A 26,435-nucleotide genomic window follows, 5' to 3' on the forward strand; every position below is an offset into this window, starting at 1 on the left:
GTCTTCACGTTGGGTAGAATTGGTCAGGTAGGTTGCCTGTGTTGGAGCACTACGTTTCCAGCCCAAAGTAATGTTTCAGTGGCTCTTATTGGAGGTAAAATTAATCTCCAGCCTGTACCTAGTCTATGCAAGTCCTGTTTATCTTGAGTGTTGGTTTTTCAAATAAAATCATTGGTTTAGGTTTGTATATGAAGAATTACTGCAGGAGGCTCAAGAGTTTTACGTCGTTGTGTTTTGAGGGTAGATGATTCCAAAGCGTGCTCTGGTACCAGAGGCTGTTACACTCTCCAAATGCCAATTGATTTGGGACACTCTCATTTGAAAAATTCCAATATAAAGCTCAGAAAAATCCATTAACTAATTTCAGAAATAAAACTTGGAAGAAAAATGAGTAGATACGTATAACGTACTCAGCAGCGAAGGAGTGGAAATATGAGTTGGCGTGGTGTTTTCTGTATCTGGCTGTGTCATTATGTATTGTGGCTGTGGGCAAGTCAGTGGGTGAGTTCAGAAGCTGTGTAGGGTTTGCACGAATGCTTAGTTTAGGGTGTGAGTAGGAAAATAAGCAGGCATGGGCTTTCTGAGGGGGTGGTTGGGTGTGAGCAGAGTCTGTGTGTGCTGAGGGATTTGTGCAGCCGCAGAGGGGGGAGGGTTACCTGCTTTTTAGTTTTGCATGGCAGCTGTTTGGCTGACTGGTTATGAGTAGGACACTCATAAATTATAGTCATGTGGCTTCCCTCTAGTTATTTGGCGACTGGATTATCCATGCTGCTCAAAAATGGTAGCTTCAGCTGGGAGAGGCCGAAAGACATGAAGGGGATGCAGAAACACATGGAAGTGTTACTGGTGTCATGGGTCCCATCTGCCTTTCTTGTTCATAGGCTAGCTTTTTCAAGTACAGGGAAAAAAAATAAATGCCCATTTCATGAATAAATTTTCAGTCTGTGGGACCAGTAGGAGTTTTAACTTTTGTGGTAGTTCGATTCTTGAGGTCTTGCCTTGACTGCTTAATGCCAAGTTGCTTGCCTTAATGCCAAGTTGCTTGTAGTTCTCTGAGGGCAGCCAGATCTGGGGTGGTTGTGTGAATTCCTACAGAAGTGCCTTATATGTACAGGTTTATCTAATCCCTCTGTGTGCCCCTGGAGCAAATCCTGTCATTTACAAAACACAGAAGTCTTCCTGCATATCTCTCAGATCTTGTGGTATCACTCATAAATTATAGTCATGTGGCTTCCCTCTAGTTATTTGGCGACTGGATTATCCATGCTGCTCAAAAATGCTTCAGCTGGGAGAGGCCGAAAGACATGAAGGGGATGCAGAAACACATGGAAGTGTTACTGGTGTCGTGGGTCCCATCTGCCTTTCTTGTTCATAGGCTAGCTTTTTCAAGTACAGGGAAAAAAAATAAATGCCCATTTCATGAATAAATTTTCAGTCTGTGGGACCAGTAGGAGTTTTAACTTTTGTGGTAGTTCGATTCTTGAGGTCTTGCCTTGACTGCTTAATGCCAAGTTGCTTGCCTTAATGCCAAGTTGCTTGTAGTTCTCTGAGGGCAGCCAGATCTGGGGTGGTTGTGTGAATTCCTACAGAAGTGCCTTATATGTACAGGTTTATCTAATCCCTCTGTGTGCCCCTGGAGCAAATCCTGTCATTTACAAAACACAGAAGTCTTCCTGCATATCTCTCAGATCTTGTGGTATGTTCCTGAGCCTGAGAAAAGAAGGATCCTCAGAAAGAGACTGCCATAGGACAAAGTGTGGTTTGGCTCAAAAGTGATGTTGCTGTGCATCTCAGAGAAGTTAAATTCAATCCAGGTTAGCTCTTGATTTTCTCTTCTGTGACAAACCAGCCAGAAGCCTGCACTTTTTTGTTCTGGCAATTGCCCTAATGTAGATGCAATTCTATTGCCCTGGTTTAATTTATTTAGTTTGTGAGCCTAGGGTAAATTACGGTGCTGTAAGAGTGCTTTCATGAGAATAAACCAGGCTTGCACTACTAAGTTTGGCGTAAGTTGTAGCATGTACCCACAAACCTTTTATAGGATAGATTTGGTCCAGGTATTCCTGGTATCCTCAACAGCAGCAGCAGATGTTCTCATCCCAACAGATCTCTCACTGCCTGGCATGAGTCGTTCCTGGCCAGCTGAAACTTGCAACTCCTAATATTTTGCTAGTTTACTGTCTGCTTGCCTGTATCGCAGGGAGCATGTGGGAACTACCTTAACCAAGAGGATATTTAAGCTCAAATTCTTAGATTAACGATGTTGTTATGCAGGGACTATGCTGCTGTATTAGAACTTAAGTTAAGACGTTTTTGTTACCTCAGCAAGTTTTGTCTTTGGTTTTCACGCATCTGTGTGAACAGATTACAGGTGGGTGTTTGTATTCCATACTGTTCCCCAAGGCTTTTCTAACTTAGTAATGGACCAGTATCCGTATTTTCATCTTTTTCCAGATAAGCGTAATATAGCTAAACAAAAACAGAAATATAAAATTAAGTTCACATTATTTTCCATTTACTTGTAAATAGCTGTGCATCTTGTGAATTGGTTTTGGTCAGAAATAACCTGACAGCATTTGCATCCTCTCACTGGTGCTGTTCAACCTTCTCATGTCCCTAAAACATTGCAGACCTCGTAGGACCCTTTTACAGCCACAAAACCTCTCTGCCAGTGCCAAAACAGATTTTTGTGGATGTGTCCCCTCTCACTGAACGCCTGTCCCTTCCCCTGCTTGCTGGCACTTGGAGCATTTTGAGTTGGGGTGAAATGGTGAGAAGGCAGTCTCCTGAGACATGACCTTGTGCAAGTGTGTCTGTGAGCATCCCTAGGTGCTGGTATGAAAAGTGGGATGGGATGTCCGTTCTGCAGCGCACTGAAAAGGTGCAACTTGGCAGTTTTTGTTACGCTTGTTAGACAGTGAACGTTATAGAGCAAGGCAAGGTATAAGCCAATGCGTACCGGTAGCTTCTGATCCTTATTTCCTCATACCCAGTATTTTATTAATATTTATAGAGAGCTTTTATAGTGTTTTAAAACTTTTCCTATTTGGGACCAGTACTGAAGTCATGAATACAAACCACTGCTGAAACAGGGAGATATTTGGTGGTCAAGACACTGTGCTCTCAAGTTCTGGTTTAATCAAACCACGCTGTGTTCGTGCCAGGTCTTGTTCCCTCTTCACTGGGCATGCAGGGCAGCGTTGTGGTAGCTGCTCTATCAAGGAGGGCTCTAAAGCCATGTCATCCTCGAGGTTTCTTAGGAGAAGTTTGTTTCTGACAGTCTCCTGGGAACTTTACAGGCTGCCCTGGCAGTAGGAATTCAGGAAGAAATCAGGCCAGACGTTGCCTCCAGACTTTTAAAGCTGTTTTTTTTTAATTAGGCATAGTTCTGTGTTGGTTTTATTTTTTTTAAACGAACATAAAATGTCACCTGTGATGTTTTAGTGATAAATGAGTTGTAAAGTCTCTGTAACTTTGAGAAGCAATAAATCAAAATAATTGCCTTGTCCAGAAACTCTACCTGGCATAACTCGCGAGAAGTGCCTAAATGCGTGTTACGTTTGGATAAGTAGTTGAGGGGCAACAGCTATAAAGGTATGTTAAAAGTCTATGGTTTAAAAAGGGATTTAAAAATCACTATACCAGGCTTGAATGGGGAGTTGTTAATTATATTCCTGCTCCGACAAGCCCCTAAAGATGGCCTGAAGGGAGGAAGCAGTAAGGCTCTTACCCAGCTCAAAATAGTAAGAAAGTACAGTTGGGCTGCTCTTACATGTCAGGCAAGGGGAGAACTGGAAATCGGAGCATCTTGTTTACGCAGGAGAAGTTGAGATGAAATTTCTTGGCCTTTCTTTGTATCTAAAGACGCGCAGTTCATCTGCGTGCCTGATGTCAGAGGCGAGTTGGGGTGGAAGGAGGTGTGGCAGGATGGAGCTGCTTGGGATGTCTGGGTAATTTATACTCTTTAGGTTGCCTGTACACCTGCAGTAATTGCTGTGTTTGGCAAAGCTTTTATTGTTAAAAGAACCTTTTTTTATTAACTTTTTTTCTTGCATGCTTTAAAATGTCTTTTGTGGCTGGAGCAAGGCTGTTCTGAAAGTGCTCACATGTCTGGAGAAAGATCTGAAGTTGATGATCTGGTCCAGAAGATCTGGACCTCTTGACTTGTGTTTTGGTTTTTTTTTTTTTGTTTCTTTGAACCTGTTCTGTTTACATTGGTCTCAGGTGCAGTTATACAAAAGGAACTTCTTCCTCCTGTGGACTGAGCAATGTGAAAACTAATGATATTAAAGAATTTGTTTCTTCACTCTCTGTTCAGACCTCTTATTTCATATATTGTACAAAGCTTTCTCTCTGTCCTGGTACTGAGTTCCAGTGTAGCATTACCTATATGTATGGGAGTCTCCAGTCTCCTATTTGTCTCCTGTTGCCACTGCTTAATATTTCAAAAAAAAAAAACCCAAAATTGCTGTTATGGACAGCTCCAAAATTGCTTGTTGCCAGTCAAAGACATGCGTTCTTATACCATGTAGTTAGTGGCTGGTTTGTGTCCTCAGGCATGTTGGTTTACATCTCCTGAACAACTTTAATCTGCCTAGTGCAGCTCTTGTTACTGTTTATGGACACAGTACTCTGAATTGCAGGCTCTTGGCTCTTCCTTCACGTGCTGGTGAAATCCACACTCTTTGTTTCTTATTCCTCTTGGCCGTGTCTTCACTTTCCGTGACAGTCTTGCAGATCTCCGTTTTCCAGCTCTCAGCATGTCCAGAGTTCTGGTGCCTTCCTCCGCTGGATTCCCAAAGAAACACAGTGCTCATCGCATCTTCCAGCTGTCCCACGATACTACTCATGCACTCGTAATTTCGTCCACTCAACTTCATACTTACCAGTGGTTACGAAAATCTTTCTCTGAGACTGATGATCACTTCTCCTGTGTGCTTTAAGAATTAAGTGAGGTATAAAAACCTGATTAAACCAAGTTTTCTTAGGAGGTTCATTGGTGTTTTCCAAATACGATTTTAGTAAGTCACAGGAGTTGTTTGGATTATTAGAGACACACACTACACAGCATTGCACTTCTTATATATAATTAATAATAGCTTTAATGGCATGGGTATGGTACTGTACTTGCTCCTTCTAAAAAGCATTTTTAATAAGTTTAAAAGAGTTAATTTGAAAGAAGATGTATTTTCAAGTAGGATACAGTTAATTTCTTGGTTTAAAACTGTATTCTAGAAATGTCTTCCTTTTGGTTTCCCAAGGAAGTCCTAGTTCCAACTTGCTATCTAATAGGCGTAACACTGCTGTTCAGTAGAAAGCTAAATTTCATCTGACGTGGACTGGAAATCTTACTAATCATCTGTTTAGTGAGTGAACTTGCGTGTCGTGTGTAGCACAAAAATGGCATTAATATGATGCAGATTTAGTTACTTAGGGAGATGCTTTGAGTGTTTCATGTGAGCTAGCCTGCTGCCCATTGAGGAACAGGGATTAGATATTTTTCTCCACCTTTTAAAGACAAAGAAAGGAAAAAAAAAAAAAACCAAACCAACAAACCCACCTTTCTAAATCCAGCGGGAGGCATTTCTGATACAAGAAGGTACAGAATGGATCTGTGCTTCATGTGAGAAGAGCTGTAGAGCTGATGGATGAACCAGGTCTACTTGGCTACACGCATAGATGAGGCCGAGCTGTGCTTCATGCCACATACGAGGTGCATGGCATGAACCATCGGTGCCCAACAGCCAGCTCATCTGCGTTGCTTGTGATTGACTTGTTTGTAAGCTCCGTTCATTGGTTGTTTTCCAAGTTGGCTAAAAAAAACCCTGAAGTAAAATGAAATCACAGGTACTTCCTGCTGCTGAGAAGCTCCAAGGGTCCGTTCTTGGGGACTGTGTTCGTCAAGTGTGTGTTCTGTCTACTTTGGCCTAACTCGCATGTTTAGGCAAGATGTGCTGGTTGAGGGTAGATTTCCAATTTAGATTACAATCTGGCTCTGGATGAGCTCGGTGTAGTCAGAGTAACTTCAGATTTCCAGGGTAAACAAGCTCTTCTCTGAGCGAAGCCCATGAGCCCTGTACATGTCACCTGTGCTGCTGCTGAAGGAATTGCTTTGTTCTCTTTCTTATGGGGGGGGGAAGCCTTTATACTTTTGCCTGACTTAACTTAATTTTTTCATCTGTTGGAAAGTTTATTCCTAGTTGTTGTTTCTCTTAAACCAAGCAAAGCAACTTCTGCAGGTTTTTGTGCTGAGCTGTTAGGTGGACTACTTTTGCCTTGAGACCTGAAGTTGCAGTTATAGATAATCTTAAGCAGAGACGTACGAGAGGCATAGCCAAAATCCTCTGAGAGCTGGCACCCTTTGCAGGGCGTGGTGAAGACTGTCTTTTATGTGTGCTGCTAAAGGCCAGGGTGCGACCTCAAAGAAAACCTTCTGATTTGGTTGTAAAATATCTTTTTGGAAGATGGCAGTGGGTGGAGTGAACTGCTACATCATGATTTTGTCTGACCTGTTTAATAATGTGATTATTAAGGGTTTTTGCATGCAGAAAGACCAGCTTTCATGGGATAAAATGTTGCAGGGATAAAGGCAGACAAATGAAAAACTTTCACCATTAAAATAGTCAATCCTAAGTAGGACTTAATTAGATTTAACATGGAAAGCTTGTACTCAAAAGACTCAAACCTACATAAGGAAGCCCAGATCAGGAGGAGACTAAATTGACCTTATGTTTGCATCAGAAGCAAAATTTTTAAGTTTTCTCCTTACCAATGCAAAATCTCAAAGCACTCACTTGACATTTTTGGGACTGAGTCATCCCTGTGAGCGTGTCTTGGGTTGGGTGCGTGCCTTTGCTGGAAACATTTATTGGAGGTATAACTTCATTTTAAAATGCTAATGCTCTCTGGAGAAGGCCAAAACACTGGTGCAGGTAAAGGATACATCATCAAACCCCAGTTTTATTACTCCTTGGTTTGGAACGATGGCTTTGCTACTGTAATACCAATATTGCCACACTAGCAAACCTTAGTAATGCTTGTGTAGACTAGCTCTTACGGTTAATCTGGGGCAAAATCATTAATTTGGAAAGACGGCTCCTTTCAAAAAGGTGAGTGCTTCCTTCTTGGCTCCTGCAGTTTTGTTCCCGACACCCTGCTACAGCTGTGTAAGTAGGTCAGCGAGCTGCGTTGCTTGCAGTGCGATGACGTGAGAGCAGGTAAAAGTTTTGTGTTGCAAAGCATCAAAACCAAGCGTCTGTCTTTTGTTTCCCAGATTTTTCAATTGTTGTTCACTGTAAATATCATAAACCTGCTTGAGGTGAATGTGGTTTAGAGCGTTCTCACTTACAAAGGTGCAGTCTTTGCAGGCAGATGTTTTCTTTACCTGTTTAGATACCGGTATACCAGTACTCTAAGGATTAAAGCATTCCAAGAGTTATACTGTATTTCTACAATGGTGACACAAGTTGTGAAGAGAAAAACATGGGTTATCTTTTCATAATAGTTCACAAATAAAGCAGAGGTTTTAAAGATAAAAGTATTCCCACAGAATTCTGTCTGACTCAGGAAAGCAAGCTTTATCGGTGGCGGGTGAATTGCTTGGTTTGGGTTTCACTTTGTTGTTTTGTTTGTTTGGGTTTAAAATCCCTCTGCTGTCAACTGTAAAAGGTAGGAAAAAGAAGTTTTCAGACACATGGACTGTTTCTCAATATACTTCACGTGTATCTTAACCATCCCGTGACCGTGCTCTCGCATGGACTTGGCTGTATGGTTGGAAGTATGACCATGTGGTTTTCTTTGTTTTGCTCTTTTAAACTGAGAGGTAAGTTGGAAGATCCGTCTTAATTTTAACAAGAACCGTGGACAGTCTTAGATTTTCTGTTGGGTTTTTCTTAATTACTTGTACCTGGTTTATGCTGTTAGATATGAATTGTGACTCCTAGCAATATCAACATTTGTTCTTAAGCCTTTTTTTTCATTTTAACGATCCACCTTGCTCATATCGTTGCTTATTTAGACGGAAAAGGTATTGGAATTTTTTTCCTCATTCTGCCTTATTTAGTGTCATTTGAGCTGACTCATGAAGATTGTATTCCTCAAGTGATGTGGAAGAGTGGGTTCTAAATTTGTCACACAGACACACAACGTAAAAACACAACATAAACCCAGTTGTTGTTATGCTGCTTGCTCAGGGTGTAGTATGTGGCCAAGCAGTTTTCTTGATCAGGAACAAGAAGTTGGGGTGAATGTTATGCATTTACAGAACACTATTTATGTTACTGGAAGCAATTTCAACTTATACTGATCTTAATTAAAAAAAATTGAAAACTTCCTTTTAGAACACGTATGCAGTCAAGCTGCTCAACATTAAATTACCTAAGAAAACAGGCTGAAGTTGCCTTGTTTTGTTTCCCCCAGCTCTGTACACGTCTCAGCTGTGCTCTGCTCCCAGCTAATGGGTTTTCTGGTTGGCTTTGGGGGTTTTATTTCTTTCTAAATCTTGCTGCTCTGGTCTTTCATCTGAATTAAGGAAGATTGAGGCAGCCTTTTCTGCTATGGCTTGGCAACTTAAGAGTGCTTTTAAAGTAATTAGAAATGTTGTCCGGAGCAGGGAGCTCTCATATGTGTGTGTTAGACACAGCCATGCTGCAGCTGGGCACACCTCTGCATCTGGGATGCTGGCGGCCGCTTCCACCTTTCTGCCACACAAATCATAGGCTCAATAAATCACTGTGAGGAAGAGCATGGTGGTAAGAAAACATCCTCCTTCCTGGGATACCGACAGATTGGAAAACCTCCGCTTAAGCATAGCTAGAAGCGTTTCTTCTAAAGTGAAATTTGATAGAGGACCAGGGTTAAGTGTTTCACAACGTGCCATCTGCTCTCTCTGAACTGGGAACAAACTTGTTTGGAAACCTTCTCGTTCTGTTGCATGTGTTGTGACAAGGGTGCCCAGGCCTCAGTTTGCTGGCGAGGTGTGGGTGCAGGTAACAGCCGATGGTGGGTGATGCAAGAGGAGGCATGGCTCCTTGCCCTCCGCTTACATACCTCTTACTTTTTTTTTTTCCTCCTTCAGCTTGCTTTCCACATTAGACTCACCATTGTTTATCTTAAACTTTTCCAGCCCAAAACTGCGTTGTAATATGTCTTTGCATGATTTTTTTTTTTTTTTTTTCCTCCCGTCTTCCCAACGGCCAGTAGCTGTCCTGCAGTATTCGGCGTGAGCAACAAGCAGTACCTCTGGCTGCCGTTTGGGAATGCTTCTCGTGTCACGGCATAGAAATCTCTGTATCAAAACAAATAACCTAGTAGTTTATTAACTTAACAAATTAAAGTTGTGTGACAGATGGGTAACTACTGCTTCTCAGAACAGATGACAGGAAGAAAGCGTACTCTGGGGTGCATTTGCATAAGGTGAATATTTGCCCACATATGAGTATCTACGACTTTTGAAATCAATCAGTTTATTCTCAAGGTTGTCTTTCTGCACTGAGCTCGTGTTTTGGGCTTGCATCAGTGGCTGGTTTGTTTCTTTTCAGGTTAATGACTGTTGATGCCCAAAAAAATACCCAGTAATTAGGACATCTAGCCTGATAAGACCCAAAAACTCGGGACAACACCTTGTTACTAGGAGGCGTCAGGGTAAAGTCCACGCAAGAGGTGGTTTAGCTTGGGTGTGTACAGGTGATGCCAAGATGAAAGTTAGTGATACGTAGCACTAGTCCTTTCCCTAATCTCTCCATTAGTGCTGGCATGAAACGTGTTTATTACGTGCCTTGCATCTGATTTAAGCCCCACAACGTGTCGGACTACCCAGGTTCTGTGTGGAGATCGCTGTGTGTTTGACCATGCCAACTACTCATAGGTACCCGATACGTGTGAAATATTGATACTGTCTCTCTTTTCTGGTGAAGGAAGCCAGATGCTGCAAACCTTGATACGTTTTATGTTAAATTAAAAGAAAACACAGTTTCACCCCAAGAAACAAGATGCAGCTTTCATTACAAACCCAGAAACCTGAGCGTAGTCAGCATACTTAAAATTGAGGTAGTTTGGATAGGCTTGAAAATGTGTGCAAAGAAGCCTTGATGCCGGGTTAGAGCTGGAAACGCATGTTACTCTGTGTGTATGTGCTCTTTCGTTCATTTGGAGTTGTAGGCATGAGAAATGCACGTTCCACGCGGGCGAGGGTGGCGGCGCGAGTTGAGATCCACGTTGTCTGGGATTGCTTGAGCTGTGTATTTGGTTTAGAAGTTTTCAGCTGACAGGTTGCAAATCAACATCTGCTATTGCAGCACGTGCTTTATCGGAAGTCATGTAGGCTGTTTAGGAAACAAGCTTGATTTTTCTAACCTCCTTTCAAGTGTTAGGAAATAAAAAATTTCCTCATCCATGTTATGTTGTTATTATTTGTATTATAACTTGTGCTAAGTGCTGTACAAACACAGAGTGAAGCAGCTTAGCTTCAGACCTCACACAGTCGTGCGTATGCATCCGAGTAGCAGTATCTCCCAGAGCCTTCTGCTTGCTGGCAGAAAAGCGATGTGAAAAGATGACCGCAAATATGATTAACATCCTTATTCACGCTTAAAAATAGCTCCTTATAGACTAGGATTTTATTTGATGTGAGTTAATCTCATCTTGTGAGAAACTAGTGAGTAAGTGAAACAGAATCTGCCCTTAGTTAAGTCCTATATATGTTTTTACTTACTGTGAGTGTGGGTAGTGGAAGACTGCAATAAACTGGACGCTTTCAGCTTAGCAAAGCCACAGCTTTTCACATTGAGAAACTAATTCTATCTAAGAATATATTGAAATTAATATTAAAATGTTTTTAAAGGCTTTTATTTAAATGTGCCGTGATCTAGATCCTGTATATATACACACAGAGAGAGGCAGTGGGACAAGTTTTCTGGTATTCTTAGTTGCCTAAAGCATGGAAAGAAAGATGTTCAAAATGATATTTTATTATCATGTGGCTGTTTTCATTAGTCCGGTGGACACTGTTCCCTTTTGAACACTTAAAAGTTGTCTTTCCTGGAAAAAGTGTTTGTACTAACAGATGATGGAAACCAAAGCTGTCTGCTGTTTTGTTATTATTAGTATTATTTTCTCATCTTTTTTTCCCAGTCCCCCTCTGTTCTGTTCAAAGGCACATCAGACTGTTCCTGGTATTTTTAAAGAAATTGCTCATAAGTGAAGCATCCACTGATGCAGACGAATATTTAAAGCTTGGCTGAGCAGCACATGGGCCATTTCCTACAACTGTGAGTGCGCAGTTTGGTTACAGCCGGGCATAGCATTAGGCTGATAACATCATAAGCTACACAAAATGGTAATACACCCAAATATTTGTGCTGCCAGCGTATATTCTGATCACATCAGCTCACTGGAATTATTTTTTTTTGTCTTAGTAAAGCGTTTTTGTTTTGCTGGGTTTTTTCCTTCCCCCTTTAATCTAAGAAAATTCTTGTGTTTCATCTGTCAGCAGAGCTGCTGTTCTGTTTGAAGTTCTAAGTGAAGTTTTCTGAATGCTTGTGATGAATGAGCTGGGAAAAAATTACTTTGGTTCTTTGATGCCATGGGTAGTTTGCAAGGCTAACGTATTTGTTCAGTGTGGAAATGTGATGGGCAATATTAGAGACCATATATCCATCCTTTTCATGCTACTTCAAGAGAGACAATTTTCACGTCCTATTGTAAAGTTTTAATATCTCTGTTGCAGCTCAAGTAATCCATAGTTAGCATTTGTTTCTTCAGAAAACTGAGAGCGAGCGATGAACAGGTTGTGAAGTTTTCTTTTTTTCTTTTCTCCTCTCTTAGAACAAAATTGAATTATAATCCTCCAAAGGATGATGGCTCAACATACAAGATTGAACTTGAAGGGATATCTGTTGATATCATGAAAGAGATTCTAGATTACATCTTCAGTGGGCAGGTACGGTATTAAAAAAAAAAAAAGACGGGAATTCAACTATTTGGCAAAATAACCTGGGTTTTAACACTGCTATCCTGAAAGATAAACCTATTAAGGTTTAAAGCTTTGTGATAAAACTTCTGCCAAGTGATATATCCCACTGGGGCTGTGCATGTGAAGTAGAGGCAATAGGCTCTGCAGGAGTTGGCTCAGCTCTTCTCATGCGGTGGGGGAGGACTCTAAAAGAGTCAATGTCAAATGCGTGTATTAAAATTTGTGGCTCCCTTCAGTAAACCCCTTTAAAGCATTCAGTCTTTAACAGCTGTAAAAGAGAACTGGTTTGATAGCAGTAGGATTGAGACCCCCATCACTGAACATTACAGCACATCAGGCATCCTCCCTTACTGACCCTCATGCCCACCTCTCCGGCCTCTCGTGTCTGACAGCCTGCCCCTTCAGATCTTTGTGCCGGTAGCCTTAGCAGGAATTAAAGTTGGTGTCTGGTTTATTCGGAAGTGGATTGAGACTGCTGAGTGAGTTTAACTTTCAGCAGAAAAAGATGTGTCTTGAAATTCTCTTCTGTGCGTACATTTTAAAAAAATATTTATTCATTGCAGCAAAACTCATTTTAGGTTCCCAGATGAGAGGAGCAATTTTTTGGTTACTTCAGGTGCAAAATTCTGCTTGACACCTTCTGTCAAGCAAATGCCTTTCCATCCCTGTGTTAATTTATAAACGTGTAGTAGTCATATCAATTTCCCTAAGTTTTACACTGGCATTAATACTCCATTTTTCAGCCACTAAGAATGAGTGTAATGAATGCGGACATGTCATGAAACAAATGAGTGATAGTAGCTATAACTTCTAAATTAATTCTTGCAGATCAGGCTAAATGAAGAAACTATCCAAGATGTGGTACAGGCAGCTGATCTCCTGCTGCTTACAGACTTAAAAACTCTCTGCTGTGAGTTTTTAGAAGGTTGCATAGCTGCTGAGAACTGTATTGGTATTCGGGACTTTGCACTGCACTATTGTTTGCATCATGTTCACTACCTTGCCTCAGAGTATCTGGAAACTCACTTTCGAGATGTCAGCAGCACAGAGGAATTCTTGGAACTGACTCCTCAAAAACTGAAAGAAGTGCTGTCGATGGAAAAGCTCAATGTTGGAAACGAAAGATACGTCTTTGAAGCAGTGATTAGGTGGATTTCTCATGATTCAGAATCAAGAAAGGTCAGGACATCCAAATGTTTATATTTTGAACGTGGCCCAAATCGGCATGTTTATTCTAATAGGTTGGAACTTAAATAGATACGTTTGTCTCAGGGCTAATCTTGCACTTAGAGAATTAGTTTCAGAACTTTGCCTGAAACGCAGACAGTGGGATTGCAGTAAAAGGGTGAAAGCTGCGTTGATGATGTATCATCTGTTGTCTTTATTGTTCAATAGGCATTAAGAAAAAAAAATACATTTTTGGCATGTGATGATGGTATAATATTGTTTTTGTAGAGAGGTAGCATGTTTGTAGTAAAACTTTGAAGACTTCGTGCATTTTCTTAATAACATTGTGTTGTAGATTTTATTATCACTTCCAAATATCAAAAATACTCTTTAAGTTTTTCATAAATATGGAAGCATTTGTATGTACAAGTGCCTTGATGCTGTTCTATAAAGTCTGGGGGATTTTCTGGCATGTATCTCTTTCTGTAGGTTCACATGAAGGACGTCATGTCAGCAGTGTGGGTTTCGGGCCTGGATGCAGCGTATTTACGTGAGCAGATGATGAGTGAACCACTGGTACGGGAGATCGTCAAAGAATGCAACAATATTCCCCTCACGCCGCCCCAGCAGGGAGAGGCGATGCTGGCCTCCTTCAAGCCCCGGGGTTACTCGGAGTGTATAGTGACTGTTGGTGGAGAAGAACGGGTGTAAGTATGAAGTCACATCGCAGGTCATCACAGCTGGTAAAAATACAAGTGTCTAGCATTCATGGCACGTCTGAAAACACAGTGTGGAGAGAGTATGTGCACCCAGTGGGCTTATTACTCGATCATTTGAGTTTGTTTTTAAGTTGGTTAGACACACCTAAAATACCTTCGTGAATGATTCAGCAGTAAATAGTTATTTTGTGATCATTTTCTGACATTCAACATGTAGTAGACTTAAAGTAGGATATGTTGTTTGTCCTGTAAATGTTGGCTGTTTGTGGGGTGTTTTAGATTGAATAGGCTTTACTCAAAATAAGCACAGAATGTTGGAGAATCACTTTTCTAATGAGCTGAAAAGCATCTATAATAAATCTTAAAAATAATGAACGTGTGTGCTTTACCTGTTTTGTTTATAATAGCTGTGGTTCCAAAAAAAAGGTCATTATTGGTGCATCTGAGATGCTAAGTGAAAATTCCTGTTCCATACAATAATCCCTTTCTTTTCTTGAGTACTCCCTGCAGTAAAGGGGTGGGTTTTGACCTGTTTAAATAAGTTTAGTACTTAGATGTTTGCTCTTTATAGAAGTGTACTAAAATACTCAAAAAATTCTTTGCACATCAGTACATTACTAATACTCCCTGTCAGTTCTTTTTAGTTTGTTCAAAGCTCCTTTGTAAAAATTGTTACAGGCAGATACAGTACGAATGAAGTGCATCTGCTTTTTATGACTCCAGTCTGTACAAAACTTAGTTTACCCACATTTGGGTTGGGGGTCTTCTCCTTACCAGGGACGTGCCACGCTTTATGAATGTATATTAAAACATGAACAAGCAAGCTTTGGACACAAGTTGTTAACAGTGAACTCGTAAAACTCTGTCTTGTCTTTCTGTTTTTGTTTGTTCCCTCCCCACCCTGTGTTCAGATCACGGAAACCAACCTCAGTGATGCGGTGTATGTGTCCTCTTTATGACCCCAATAGACAGCTCTGGATTGAACTTGCTCCTATGAGTATTCCAAGGATCAATCATGGAGTATTGTCAGCAGGTAAAGGGGAACTTTGTATTTGTAAAGTCAATATTATAAAAACTTACCAGTGCCTCAAAATCTGAGAAACAGCTTATGATAATATTTTTTTCTTTAAGATTGACTGCACTGGGGTTATTTCATGCTTCCCCTTTGTCTGCCCAGAACATTACTTGATTCTGTGAAAATCCCTGTCATCTGAGTGTCTTAAAATCACTATTCCCGCAACATTTTGTGGGAATCTGCTACGTCTGTCTCTCCAGGAGTATTTTATGTTTTGAGTAAATCCTAGTTGCTGCATCACTGAATACGTTGAAGAGTATCTGCAGGGGTAGACTTGAGTCCGGGTATAAATATGTGCTTTTTACCTTCTCCAGTCCAGAGTTTGACCTGTGACTGGTCGGAATCTCTTAGTGAATTCCAGGATACAGCTCACCAGTCACGTTGTCTTGCTTGGTGTACAGATGTGAGTCCTGTTTTTAAGATCACGTTACATTTTCTTTTACAGAAGGATTTTTATTTGTGCTTGGTGGTCAGGATGAAAACAAGGGAACACTAAGCTCTGGAGAGAAGTATGATCCAGATACCAATTCGTGGAGTTCCTTACCACCAATGAATGAGGCAAGATCACTATCTAACTCTTGGGATTTAAGTTTTTACTTTGGCAAAATGTTCCTTTTCTTCTGCAAAATTTTATTCTGAATCTCCAGTCACTTGCATCTTACACATTCAAAATCACGCTACAGACTGACTTTTGTTTACATCCCGTTGTTATACTTGTGGTCTGATACTGACTGCTGGATCTGGAAAAACAAAGCAATTAGTGAAGAGCTAGCTGTAAAGATGAACTACAAAATTTCAGGAATTTCATAATGAACCGGTCATGTAATATACTTCATGGTCTGCATATACTGGCCTTCTAAAACAAGACAACTCTTAAATGGACAAAGGGATCGGAATGTGCAGAAAGGATGGACAGAGAACTGGCCAACGTACAGAACTTGACTTGTACAGACGCTTATTTAGGTTTGGTTTGAGTTAATGCTTCCTTCTTTGTATTTGCATTCCATCAAAAAGTAACAGTTTATTATTTGTAAACGTGTGTCCTTTAACACACCTGTGTTTTTATCTTCTTAAATCAGCGTAGGGTGTTTATTAAGAAATTGTTGCTTGCCACAGGATTTTCCTCATTACAGTCTCTGGTTGGCAAAAGCCTGTTGTTTTGGCCACATTTGTAGTTACGATGCATTAAGTTTCCCACTTGCTATGAATAAGGCTTTACGATACATTATGTTTCCTGTTTACTGTGAGACTGAGGGTAGCTGTGCCCCTACATACAAAACAGAAGAGCTGCCTTTTCACAGATAACGGGTCCAAGTTTTGCTGCTATAGAGACCTGAAAGCAGCAGCTTCATTGTGGAGGCCGCCACTATGCAAACTGAAATGTGGCCAAGCTCTGTCCTTAGATTTCTGTGCGGTCTCTTTGGCTTTTGCTGCTCTCTCTTTTTTGCATACCCTTTGTTTTGTTTAGTTGAATTAATTAATAATCTTATTCTGGAGTTTAGGACTTCACCATTTAAAAAAACAAACAAACAAAAAAACCCCCAAAACCCAGGCCTAATACCAGTATCACTTTCTAGACAGATACGCTGAAAAAAAGATTGTCTTGATGTATTCACAATGGCAGTTATGTTTTACAATGTTGACTTCACTGATATTCCTTAGGCACGGCATAATTTTGGTGTGGTAGAAATTGATGGAATTCTGTATATTCTGGGAGGTGAGGACGGTGAAAGGGAGCTAATCTCTATGGAGAGCTATGATATTTATAGCCGGACCTGGACCAAGCAGCCAGACTTGACCATGGTTAGAAAGGTAAGAACTATGTCATATGCTATCACGTTACTTATTGTTAAACAGTTAATGCCAACTTATATATATTTTTCACTTTTTTGCTTCAAGTAGAAGCTGTAACAAGTAGTCTCAAAACAAAATGAGGGGGAGTAGCCTCTGTATTTATATACCAAAACGAAACCGTGGCTGAGAATTTTTATGCACAGCATTGTTTGACATATGTTACAGGCAACCCAAATGCATACAAGTGTGTATGTAGTTAGTTTTGAGGTCTTGATACTGTGCATTTGTGTGTGATTTTTAGATGTACTTTTTCTTTTTCCTATAAGATTGGCTGCTATGCAGCTATGAAGAAGAAAATCTATGCAATGGGTGGAGGCTCCTACGGAAAACTCTTTGAGTCTGTTGAATGTTATGACCCCAGGACTCAGCAGTGGACAGCAATCTGTCCTCTGAAAGAGAGAAGGTGAGTGAGAACAGAAGAGGGGAACTAGATTGCTGTGTACAACCTTTTTTAACACTGATGAGAGGAAGTTGTCCTTTCTCGGATGAATCCCTGAAGATGGCTGCAAGAGGCCCTGTGGATTACACCATGTCTTTCTGAATCATGGTGGCCTGTAGTTAACATGTGGCTGAGTTAGGCATCCAAGCAATGAATATGAATCTTGTAGAAGTACACTCCTGATGTTACAATTAATACTACCCTGATGCAAAATGAAAACCAGAAATTATAGTTCAATTGGAACTTCAGATTTTGACCAGAGATAATTACTTCGCTGTTTTGTTCTTTTATGTGGTCTGAATGAAGTGCTTACAATTCATATTCATGACTCATTTAATCTTGTTGATCATATAATGGGTGGGTGTGTGTATAAATAAAAAAAAAAGTAAAAAAATAAGGAGAAAGTTCAGAAGGATATACGAAATGATTGTGATATGTTGCTTTTTTTTTTTTTTTTTTTTCCTTGTTTGGATTCTCAGATTTGGGGCAGTGGCCTGCGGAGTTGCCTCTGAGCTTTATGTATTTGGCGGGGTCAGGAGTCGTGATGACAGTCAAGCCAGTGAGATGGTGACGTGCAAATCTGAATTTTATCATGATGAGTTTAAGAGGTAACTAGCTGTAGCTATAAACATAGAAAATACGTGCCTTACACACTCACCTGTCTGTTCCCCGTTCCCTTGCTCCAGCATTTCAAAGCATATTAGACCTTTGCCATGCGTCTCTGTTACTCATTTTACGTTTTACAATCCAGTGTGGCTGTTGCCAGATGTCCATCTGCTTCAGCGGTTTGTCCCTCTAAAATACCAAGCCTAAAGCCCTGGGCCACCGTGTCTGTCTTGAGTGCCCCTGAAGAGGAGAAACACCTTAGTCAGTTTGCCTGGCTGTTCCCCTGCACTCTGCGCTTTCCGCAGGTGCAAGGTGCTGCTGCCTCCCACCTGTACTCATGCCCCAGGCTCCTCGTGAGTGCTCATAGAGGAGTGTAAGTGTCTACAGGCATACTGCTCCACGATCCAGTCCTATCTCCAGAGATTTGCAGCTTAGGGAACTGTTAAGCTGACATGACAAGAAATGTCATGCATTTTTGTTCCAAGATTTTATAGCTGATTGCTTTTTGAACCCGTGTGGGCTTTTGCCATAGGAAAGACACTATGGATGCTATACATTCCACATTCACCTTGACACACTGTGCATGGCTAATCTACTTTTGTTTGTTTTGAATCTGATTCTGATACCTTAATTTGTTATCTCTTGGTTTTGGTATTGGAATCCACCTTACTACGTGTGGTAACTAATCAAAATGTTACATTACACAGGGTTTTGTGTATAGTCAGCTTACTCTCCAGTCATAACCAACAAGCTTTGGTTTCTTCAATGTTTTTTGGGAGTTTTTTGCACATAATTAAAAATTAGATCTTTTGTTTGTTTGTTTTTTGTTTTTTTTTTTTACAAACTAAATTGAAATAACGCTTTGTGGTCAGATGTTTCAAGACTTGTTGACAGTGGAGGAGATTAATACATCTTTATTACAAGTTAAGACTGATTTATGATGTGACCTGTGTAAAAGCACACATAAATAGAACAGTAGATGTAAGTTCATTATACAATTTTCTTGCAAGGTGTAGATGTAAAGAGACTTTAACTTCTGTATGAAGAGGTCTTCTGTGTTGTTCAAAGTGATGTCCAAACTAGCTATGAATGAAGCTGGAGAAAAAACACTGTTTAAAGTGGTTACAGAAAGCAGACAGATGAAAAGGCTATTGTTGCTGATGCTCTCTAGCGTTTTCTAGACCATAATGGGGGTGTGGGGAAATGCTAAAAGCTGATTAACTTTTTGGCAAGAGGTCTTTGAAAGGAAAGAATTCTGGAAAGAAGTGCTCCCCTATCTCCTTCTTGCTATTTTTAGTTGATTTTCCTGAAATATTTCCAAGCTGATTCTGTTCTTCAAAAGGTGGCATATGACCGCTCACGATTCCTCACCAGTGACTGTAAACCTGTTTTGCTAGTTGATACAGGCTGAGCTTTCAGAAAGTGGAGTTTGAAAAATCTCAGAGGTTCCAGCCAGGTGCTGCAGGTGAGCCCTTGGTGCCACCTGCTGACTGCAGCACAGACACCTGCCCAGCCGTGTTTCTAGTGCGTGTGTTTGTGTCTCTGCTTGGTGGCATCCCAGAGGTGTTACCACAATTCAAGTCAAATTCTAGTAAAAACCCAGTTGCTTCAGGTCTTGTTCTAGCACCCCATATGTTGTGCGTGTGGCACGAGGGCTGTGCTGGCACAGAGGAAGGTGAGGCAGCAGCAAGTAATGGGAGTCTTGAGTTGCTGGAGGAGGCACGCGTTGAGGGCTGCTGAGATATTAAGGGCCTTTGTGCTCTGCCACTGCACGGGATTTGAGCTTAGAAATTTAACCCGGCATAAGTTTGTGCTTGCACTGCAGGTGGTTCACAGGTTATGTGTTTTCCTTTGGAAACGGAGGGACAGTGAAGACCAGGATGATGGCCACTTCTGCTTCTGCTAGCTGGGGTCTGTGCCTCTGCTCTCTGTTTTGAAAGGCCCCCAGTTCCAAGCCAGGGAGGCACAAGGGGTGCTACTGGCCAGAAGAGGGTGCAGTGCTACTGCGTTATGGCCTAGCGCTCCAGTTTGGGAGGTCCACCCACCAGTGACCCTGAATTGCAGTACCCTCGGAGTGCTGTGCAGGATGGATGCCTTCCAGGGTGGCTGTGTCAGTGACTGTGAGACCGGAGCAGTCATACCTATGTGGAAAAGAGCGAGAACAGCCACAAAATGGACTTGCCTTCAAAATGCAAGTTAGGAAATATTTCTGCCTGCCAAATACAGAGACAAAATACTTTGTTGTCTGGTATTCTCTTTGAAGTAAGATTGAATCTGGAAAATTATCATAATTTCATTATAATAGCATTTCACAAATATCAAATGAATACCAAATGAAGGCAAGTTGACTCTCTGGAAAGCATGAGGGTATTGTTTCCTGGGCTGATTCAGAAATAGCAGAAAACGAATCTAAATCTCTTTCTTTTGAGTGAAGGATGAAGGCTTAAATAATTAGCTTCTCTTAATACTGATGTGTGTGCCTGATTAGTTAAGCAATTCCCCTTCCACTGGGTATCATATGCTCTGCTGTGCATCATCACTCAAGAGTATAGCATAAGTGATGCTATAGGTTTTACCACAGGTGGACAACCTCTCTCAGTTCCTTAGTGCATAGTCAGTGTGATATATACAAAGACTGATTCTTCGTCTTAAACATTACGCAGTTGCTACAAGGTGATTAATTTATAATTGAGAAGTGTGTTTATTTCCTCGCAATAGTTTCTGAAACAAATTAGGTAATTAGTTCCCTTCAAACCAGCAGCTTCAAGAAGTCATCGTGAAGGATATAAGCACCTTCAGACTCCACAGCGTGTATTCGTTTTGTAGTGACAGCGAAGGAATGATACTGGAGCTGTCAAATCTGAAATGGCACATTGGCAGCGTATGTGTATGTTATTGACAGAAGGTCAAAAGTGTTGGGTTTAGAGAGATTTGTGGAAGGGAGGAATGTGTTTGTAAGATCACTTAGCAGCAGATCATCAAAAGCACAGCATATAAATTCTAGCAGTCTCAAACCAAAATACATAGGTTTTTTTAATGGCTATGTACTGGTATTGCATGTTTCATAATGAGCTACAGGCTTTTCCAGCTGCCTTTAAGTAAGCGCAGAACTCAATCATGTTCACTTTCTTTTTGAATCTAAAGAATTTTTTGTACTTTGTCCAGCCATCAGATATTTTTGGTTTCCAGGTACGTGCAGCAATGCACACGTGTGGTCTGCATCATTTTTCATGTGCCTTGGCTCTCATTACCTGAGAGTACAGGATCTAGCATCATCCTAGGCATCCAGAGTCCATGAGGATATCAGTTATGGGTTTTACTTAGTGTATATGTCTAAGTATGTACTTATATCAGTATATAAACATATTAATTCATGTAAACTGGTGTAATTCTGGCTTGAATTGGATTAAAGGACTGAAGTTTAACTTGCTTAATATTGCTTACTTTGACAGTAACTTACTCTAGGATAACGCACGGTGCAGTATCTTTCCAAATTGTTATTCTTAACCATGATGCAGACTCTTCTAAAGACTAGGAATATGCTGGGATCTTCACACTAGCAAAAAAATAAACATTGAGACTCCTGTTAAGCTATACTGTATAAACTAATAATAAAATAAATGAAGTGAGACAGAATAGTAGCATACACGTGAAATGTGGACAGAGTAATGTAGAAAATAATTCTCATATTTGAAGTACTTCTGGAACTGAGATTCTTCAATTAATAAATGTTTTGGCAGCCTGTCTTTAGTCATGTGCATGAGTGGAATTTAAGTGAACCAAAGATAGAAAACACGTACGTCAGACTGCAGGTTTTTTCAGGATGTAGATTTTTTTTTCTCCCCAAAGGCTATAGATTGAGCTTTGTGTGCATTATATCCAGTTTTTTAAAATATTGAGCAAGCTAAAAATAGATTTAAAAAATGTGAAAGTGGGAGATGGAGATGTGAGGGTATCCTTCGCTCAATGATCCGGTGTTGGTCTACTCCGTAAAAGCAGGAAATCTTAACTAAATATTAAGGACCTTGATGGGTCAGTCTTTCATTCTGCCAGAGTTCATAATTTATAATGTGCCTTCTTGCATCACGTAGGGGTGTGGGCAATGGGATGATGTCTGTACACACTGTGGGTTGTTTTTTTTTCTTTTCAGTGTGCCTATTTGAAAGTATTTAATAGAGCACAAATTGGCTTTAGGGTTCTTTGCAAGAGCTGCTGGTGGAGCTCTGCCCTTGAGCATAGCTACTGCTGCCTTGCCCTGGTGGTCTGTACGTGGGGTAGGCTTTCCTCCTCTTCACGAGCTCCTGCTTCAAAAGCATTACCAAAATTTGCAGGTATTGAGGGGGATAAAAGTGACAGGTACTTGTTCAGAAGCAATGCTTGGTTAAAAACTCCTTAAAAATATTCTTTTTGCTGCTAGAACATTGTAAAAACAAGGAAATGCTTTCAGCAGTATGTAAGTAGTAAACTAAATAATTTTGTAACATAGGATGTGTAATTAGGAAGATTCTCCCATTCAGTGTGCAGGAATTTCATTAAAAGAAAGTGCTTATGCAAATGTAATGAGAAAAGTAACTGGCTGACTGATAGCGCTGTCAGATGAGAGGAACACGGAGAAGATCTTCATTGGCTTGTAGGCATCTTTTCACGTCTGGTGTGAGCTTGAGGTGACGTGTCTGGAATATGTTGGTTCTGTATCAAATCTCTATTTACTTCCCCCTTGGAAATAAAACAGCTCCCATCCTGCTTATTAATTGCAGCAGTATGGATGGATTTTTTTTGTTTATATCACTTTAAGACTGAAAAAAAATCAGGATTCCTTCCCCCTTTATTTTTTTTTTTTTTTTTAATGTGAGTGGAAGCATAGCTCAGTTTCAGAGCAGTCCTTTCTGTCTGTGGTTAGAGGTACATGCCTTCTCCCCTGCTCCTCGGATTTGCTTTGAGTAGAGCCATCCCAGGGAAGTACGCAAGAGTTATGTTCCAAGGAGTGTTTTTAAATTCCTGAAGATTATGAATTTTTTGTCATGGTGTTTTTTCCATACTGTTCAAACAGCAGGCACAACCCACATTAAGCTGGAGCTTAGTCAAATTCTGATGAAACGTGACCCCTTGCCCTTCCTGTCTTTGTTCCTTCCTAGTCTTAACCGCTAAAGCTGCTGTAAGCGTTCCTGAAAAGTTGTGCCTGTTTTTTAAAGTATATGCCTTGAGAAAGGTTGAGAATGAATTTTCACAAGCAACTACAGATACTTTAATATTGTCCTATCCTGCTGTGCAGTAGGAAAATGTTTGGGTCCCACAGTGTTGTGGGTTTTTTATTTAAACCCCGAAAGCTTGAATATCTAGTGCAGACAAACCCCTGAAGTTCATGTGTTTTCCAAGCTCAAACTTGATCAGTAGCTGGAATGGATTCATCTAACTTTGGGGTTTTTTTTCCCGTCTTTAACATCATCCTATATTTACTACTTAAAAAAAAAAAAAGGAATTGCAGTCTTCCTCCGGCATTTCTCTGCCGCTTACTCAATTTCCCTAGGTAACTTGGTGCTAAAAAGCAGTAAATGACTGTGTCCTCTTCCCACAGTAAGGAAGGGAAGCTAATGTAACATGGTGAAAGGTATTTTGCTCTGTAACAGAGTTTCTGAATCAGTGTAAAGAACTTCTCCTTTTTCTGTGTTCTTAGTTTGTCCGTCGTCCTCTCTGACAGCTACAAACCATTCCCTTGCTCTCTGCAGAATCTTAATCCTTCAGTGTATAACACAGACAAAATAATGGACAGCTAATCCTTTCATGTGGCCTTTAAAAATCGATCTCTCTCTCCAAGATAATTGATACGTAGCAGCCTCTCCTTCAGTGCCAGAAGAGAGGCTTCTGAATCATGAGTTAAGATAATGCAGAATTTTCAAAGGTCAGCAGTATCCATGAGGATATTTCCTTACTTTTTCCCTCAAATTAACAAGGTATGGCCATGAAAATATATGGGATGCTTTTCAAACTTTCCTGTTCTCTGCGAATTATTTAATAACCGATCTAGGAGCAGTCACCTAAAATAGCATTGATTTATATGTCTTCAGGGTCTGTAAATAGCAGCTGTGGCAGCATCGGCAAAATTGCAGCAGCATTTTGTAGAAAGTTGTTGCAGAACCATGGAGAGGTTGCTGACAGCTCTAGGTAAACGGGACATCTTTGTAAACCGGTGTCCCACGTGGGTGATGAGTACCTGCTTACCTGGTTTCCAAAGGCTTTCAACGTGGAAAACTGCTTTTCACTTGGTGGAAGCCGGTGTCCCACGTGGGTGATGAGTACCTGGTTTCCAAAGGCTTCAACGTGGAAAACTGCTTTTCACTTGGTGGAAAGATCAGGCTGATGTAGTGTTGAAATGAGAATATGCTTAAAGCGAACATAGGGGACTTGTAAGATTACAGTAGGAGCTAGAAAGTGATTGAAAAGAGCCTGATATGTGATTGGGAAGGTCTGCTTCAGTTCCAGGTCATGGACATTTCTTTCCCAAAATCCCTTACTGTTTTGACTTCCAGTCTTCTGTCCACTGATTAGTTAAGCATCGCCAAGTGCTGCATTCTTTTTACTGGACTGGGGGTTTCTTGTTGCCGATAAAGTGCAATTGAAGAAGTTAGGGCATTATATGGGAGAATGCACTGCTTCATAACGAGGTCTTGCCATATAGCAATTTGTTATTTCCCCTGGTATGGACTGTTAAGACTTATGCTTTTATGACTCAACTGATTTTTGAGACAAAGCTGCCTGAAATTTTCTCTATAGGGAAAATTGACTGGCATAGCTGTTGTAGAAGAGACTCTCTTATGTGTCTGCTCTCTTCCAGAAGGTCACACTGGGTGGCTGCAAGAAGAATTTATTCCAGATAGGTTACACAGATGAGTGGAGTAATTCTGAGATAAAAGTAACTTCAGGATAAAGTATCCTGAGCTTCCCAAACAGCAGGACCAATTGCTTTTCCTGGCTAGGAAAACCCAAGGCTGTCCTGGACTAGGCAATGTTCCCAGCAGTTTTTACATAACAAATTAACTTGTACACTCTGCTTTTGATTCCAAGATGGCAGTTGCAAAAAGAACATGGATTTCTTCTGAAGTGCTTAATAAAAATTGCATACCAGGTTTTTTATTGTTCTTCTTACAGGTGGATTTATCTAAATGACCAGAGCCTATGTATCCCAACTAGTTCTTCCTTCGTGTATGGAGCTGTGCCCATTGGAGCCAGCATATATGTGATTGGAGATCTCGATACAGGTCAGAGTTAGAACTAACAACCTCCTGTTGCTTGTCTTCTTCCAGTCGCTTAAATACGCGGCACTAATGAGCCTGAACTTTTTTTAGCACGAAAGGCTGGGTTTACATTCTGTTAAGTTACTGCTGTCTTCAGGGGAATTAATGCTGGACATACAGAAATGTACCGGTTGGTTTTGTACTTTGGAGCTCTTCAGAAACAAACTCAGTGCTGTAAGTGCTTGGTTGATTAGCAGCTTGAAGATCAGAAGAGATCAAGACTAGGTGTGTGTTACTGCATTTGTCTAAATATAAGAAAAAAATGTTAGTGCCTGAGGTTGTTTCTCCCATCGTTGCAGCGGTAAGCAGGTGGTTCTGCATTTTGGGGACATCATCCAGTGGTTCGTATGGATGTGATAGTGATTCTTGGCTCTAACACCAACCGAGTAAATGTGTACTAACAAACAGATTCAATACTCAGCTTTCAGCATCTGGCTGCATACTGTTACAAAACAAAAAAAACATTTGGAAGGCTACATGCTTTCATGGCCATCTGTACATATATGAGTGTGTAACAGGGCTTTCTACAAAATATGAAAAAGCAAAATTCCCAATGTGGTGGGTTTAAGTAGATAGGAAAAGCCATAGTAGTTTCCTTTGGGCAATAATTTCAGCCATCTAGCCAGAAATTGGTTTGTGTTTCTGTGTGTGCTCTTGTTCATGTATTTTCTGAATGTGGCGATAGCTGTGGGAGGTTTTAACAGGTCTGGTTTTGTTTTTTTTTTTTTTTGTTTTTTTTTTTGTGCTAAACCTAAGTAAAACAAAAATTATGACTATGTTAGAGAATTTAAAAGAAGCACGGGGACCTGGCAGCGCACTAAACCACTATTTCCATCGGACCTTCGCCGTACTGGCTGCGCAGCTTTGCGGATCGCAAACTGCAAGCTCTTTCGACTGCAGCTTCAACAAGGATTATTCCGCATTCGCGTACCTTCTCCGTGATCCCTATGCTGACAGTGGAGGAGACTGGAAGAATTCTGCACAGTCCACCATAATATAGCTCTATATAAAGGAAAAGCTGAGAAATTACAGCTGAAACTTACACTGTATGCTGTGCTTTGGTATGGTAACTGTTTTTGTTTTAAATGCTTAAAAAGCTTGAGTCTCAGTTCTTGTTTCGGGAACAAATAACTTAAGTATACATTAAAAAGAAGAGGGGGGGGGAGATAAAAGGGGGGGATCAAGGAAACACCTTCAGTCGTAACTATTTGGAGTTTAAACCGTGTTATTGAAGGAGGTTTTTTGTGTCTGAAACCGGTGGGAATTGATATTCCATTGGCAAAGTTTATTGAAAAGCAAAAAAGATTTAAGA

The 26,435-nt window shown here is 40.6% G+C and overlaps 1 protein-coding gene across 1 annotated transcript; it reads left to right on the forward strand.

Moving 5' to 3' along the window:
- GAN (gigaxonin) lies at positions 1-26,435 on the forward strand. Its single transcript, XM_035902606.1, has 11 exons — positions 1-27; positions 11,824-11,938; positions 12,800-13,150; positions 13,628-13,845; positions 14,769-14,890; positions 15,378-15,490; positions 16,595-16,744; positions 17,053-17,189; positions 17,705-17,833; positions 24,978-25,089; positions 25,886-26,435. Exons 2-11 carry the CDS (start codon positions 11,903-11,905, stop codon positions 26,063-26,065), a joined length of 1,548 nt encoding a protein of 515 aa, XP_035758499.1. The 5' UTR covers positions 1-27; positions 11,824-11,902; the 3' UTR covers positions 26,066-26,435.

Source organism: Egretta garzetta, unplaced genomic scaffold (assembly GCF_000687185.1).
Source record: "Egretta garzetta isolate BGI_Z169 unplaced genomic scaffold, ASM68718v1 scaffold39, whole genome shotgun sequence".
Lineage (NCBI taxonomy): Eukaryota > Metazoa > Chordata > Aves > Pelecaniformes > Ardeidae > Egretta > Egretta garzetta.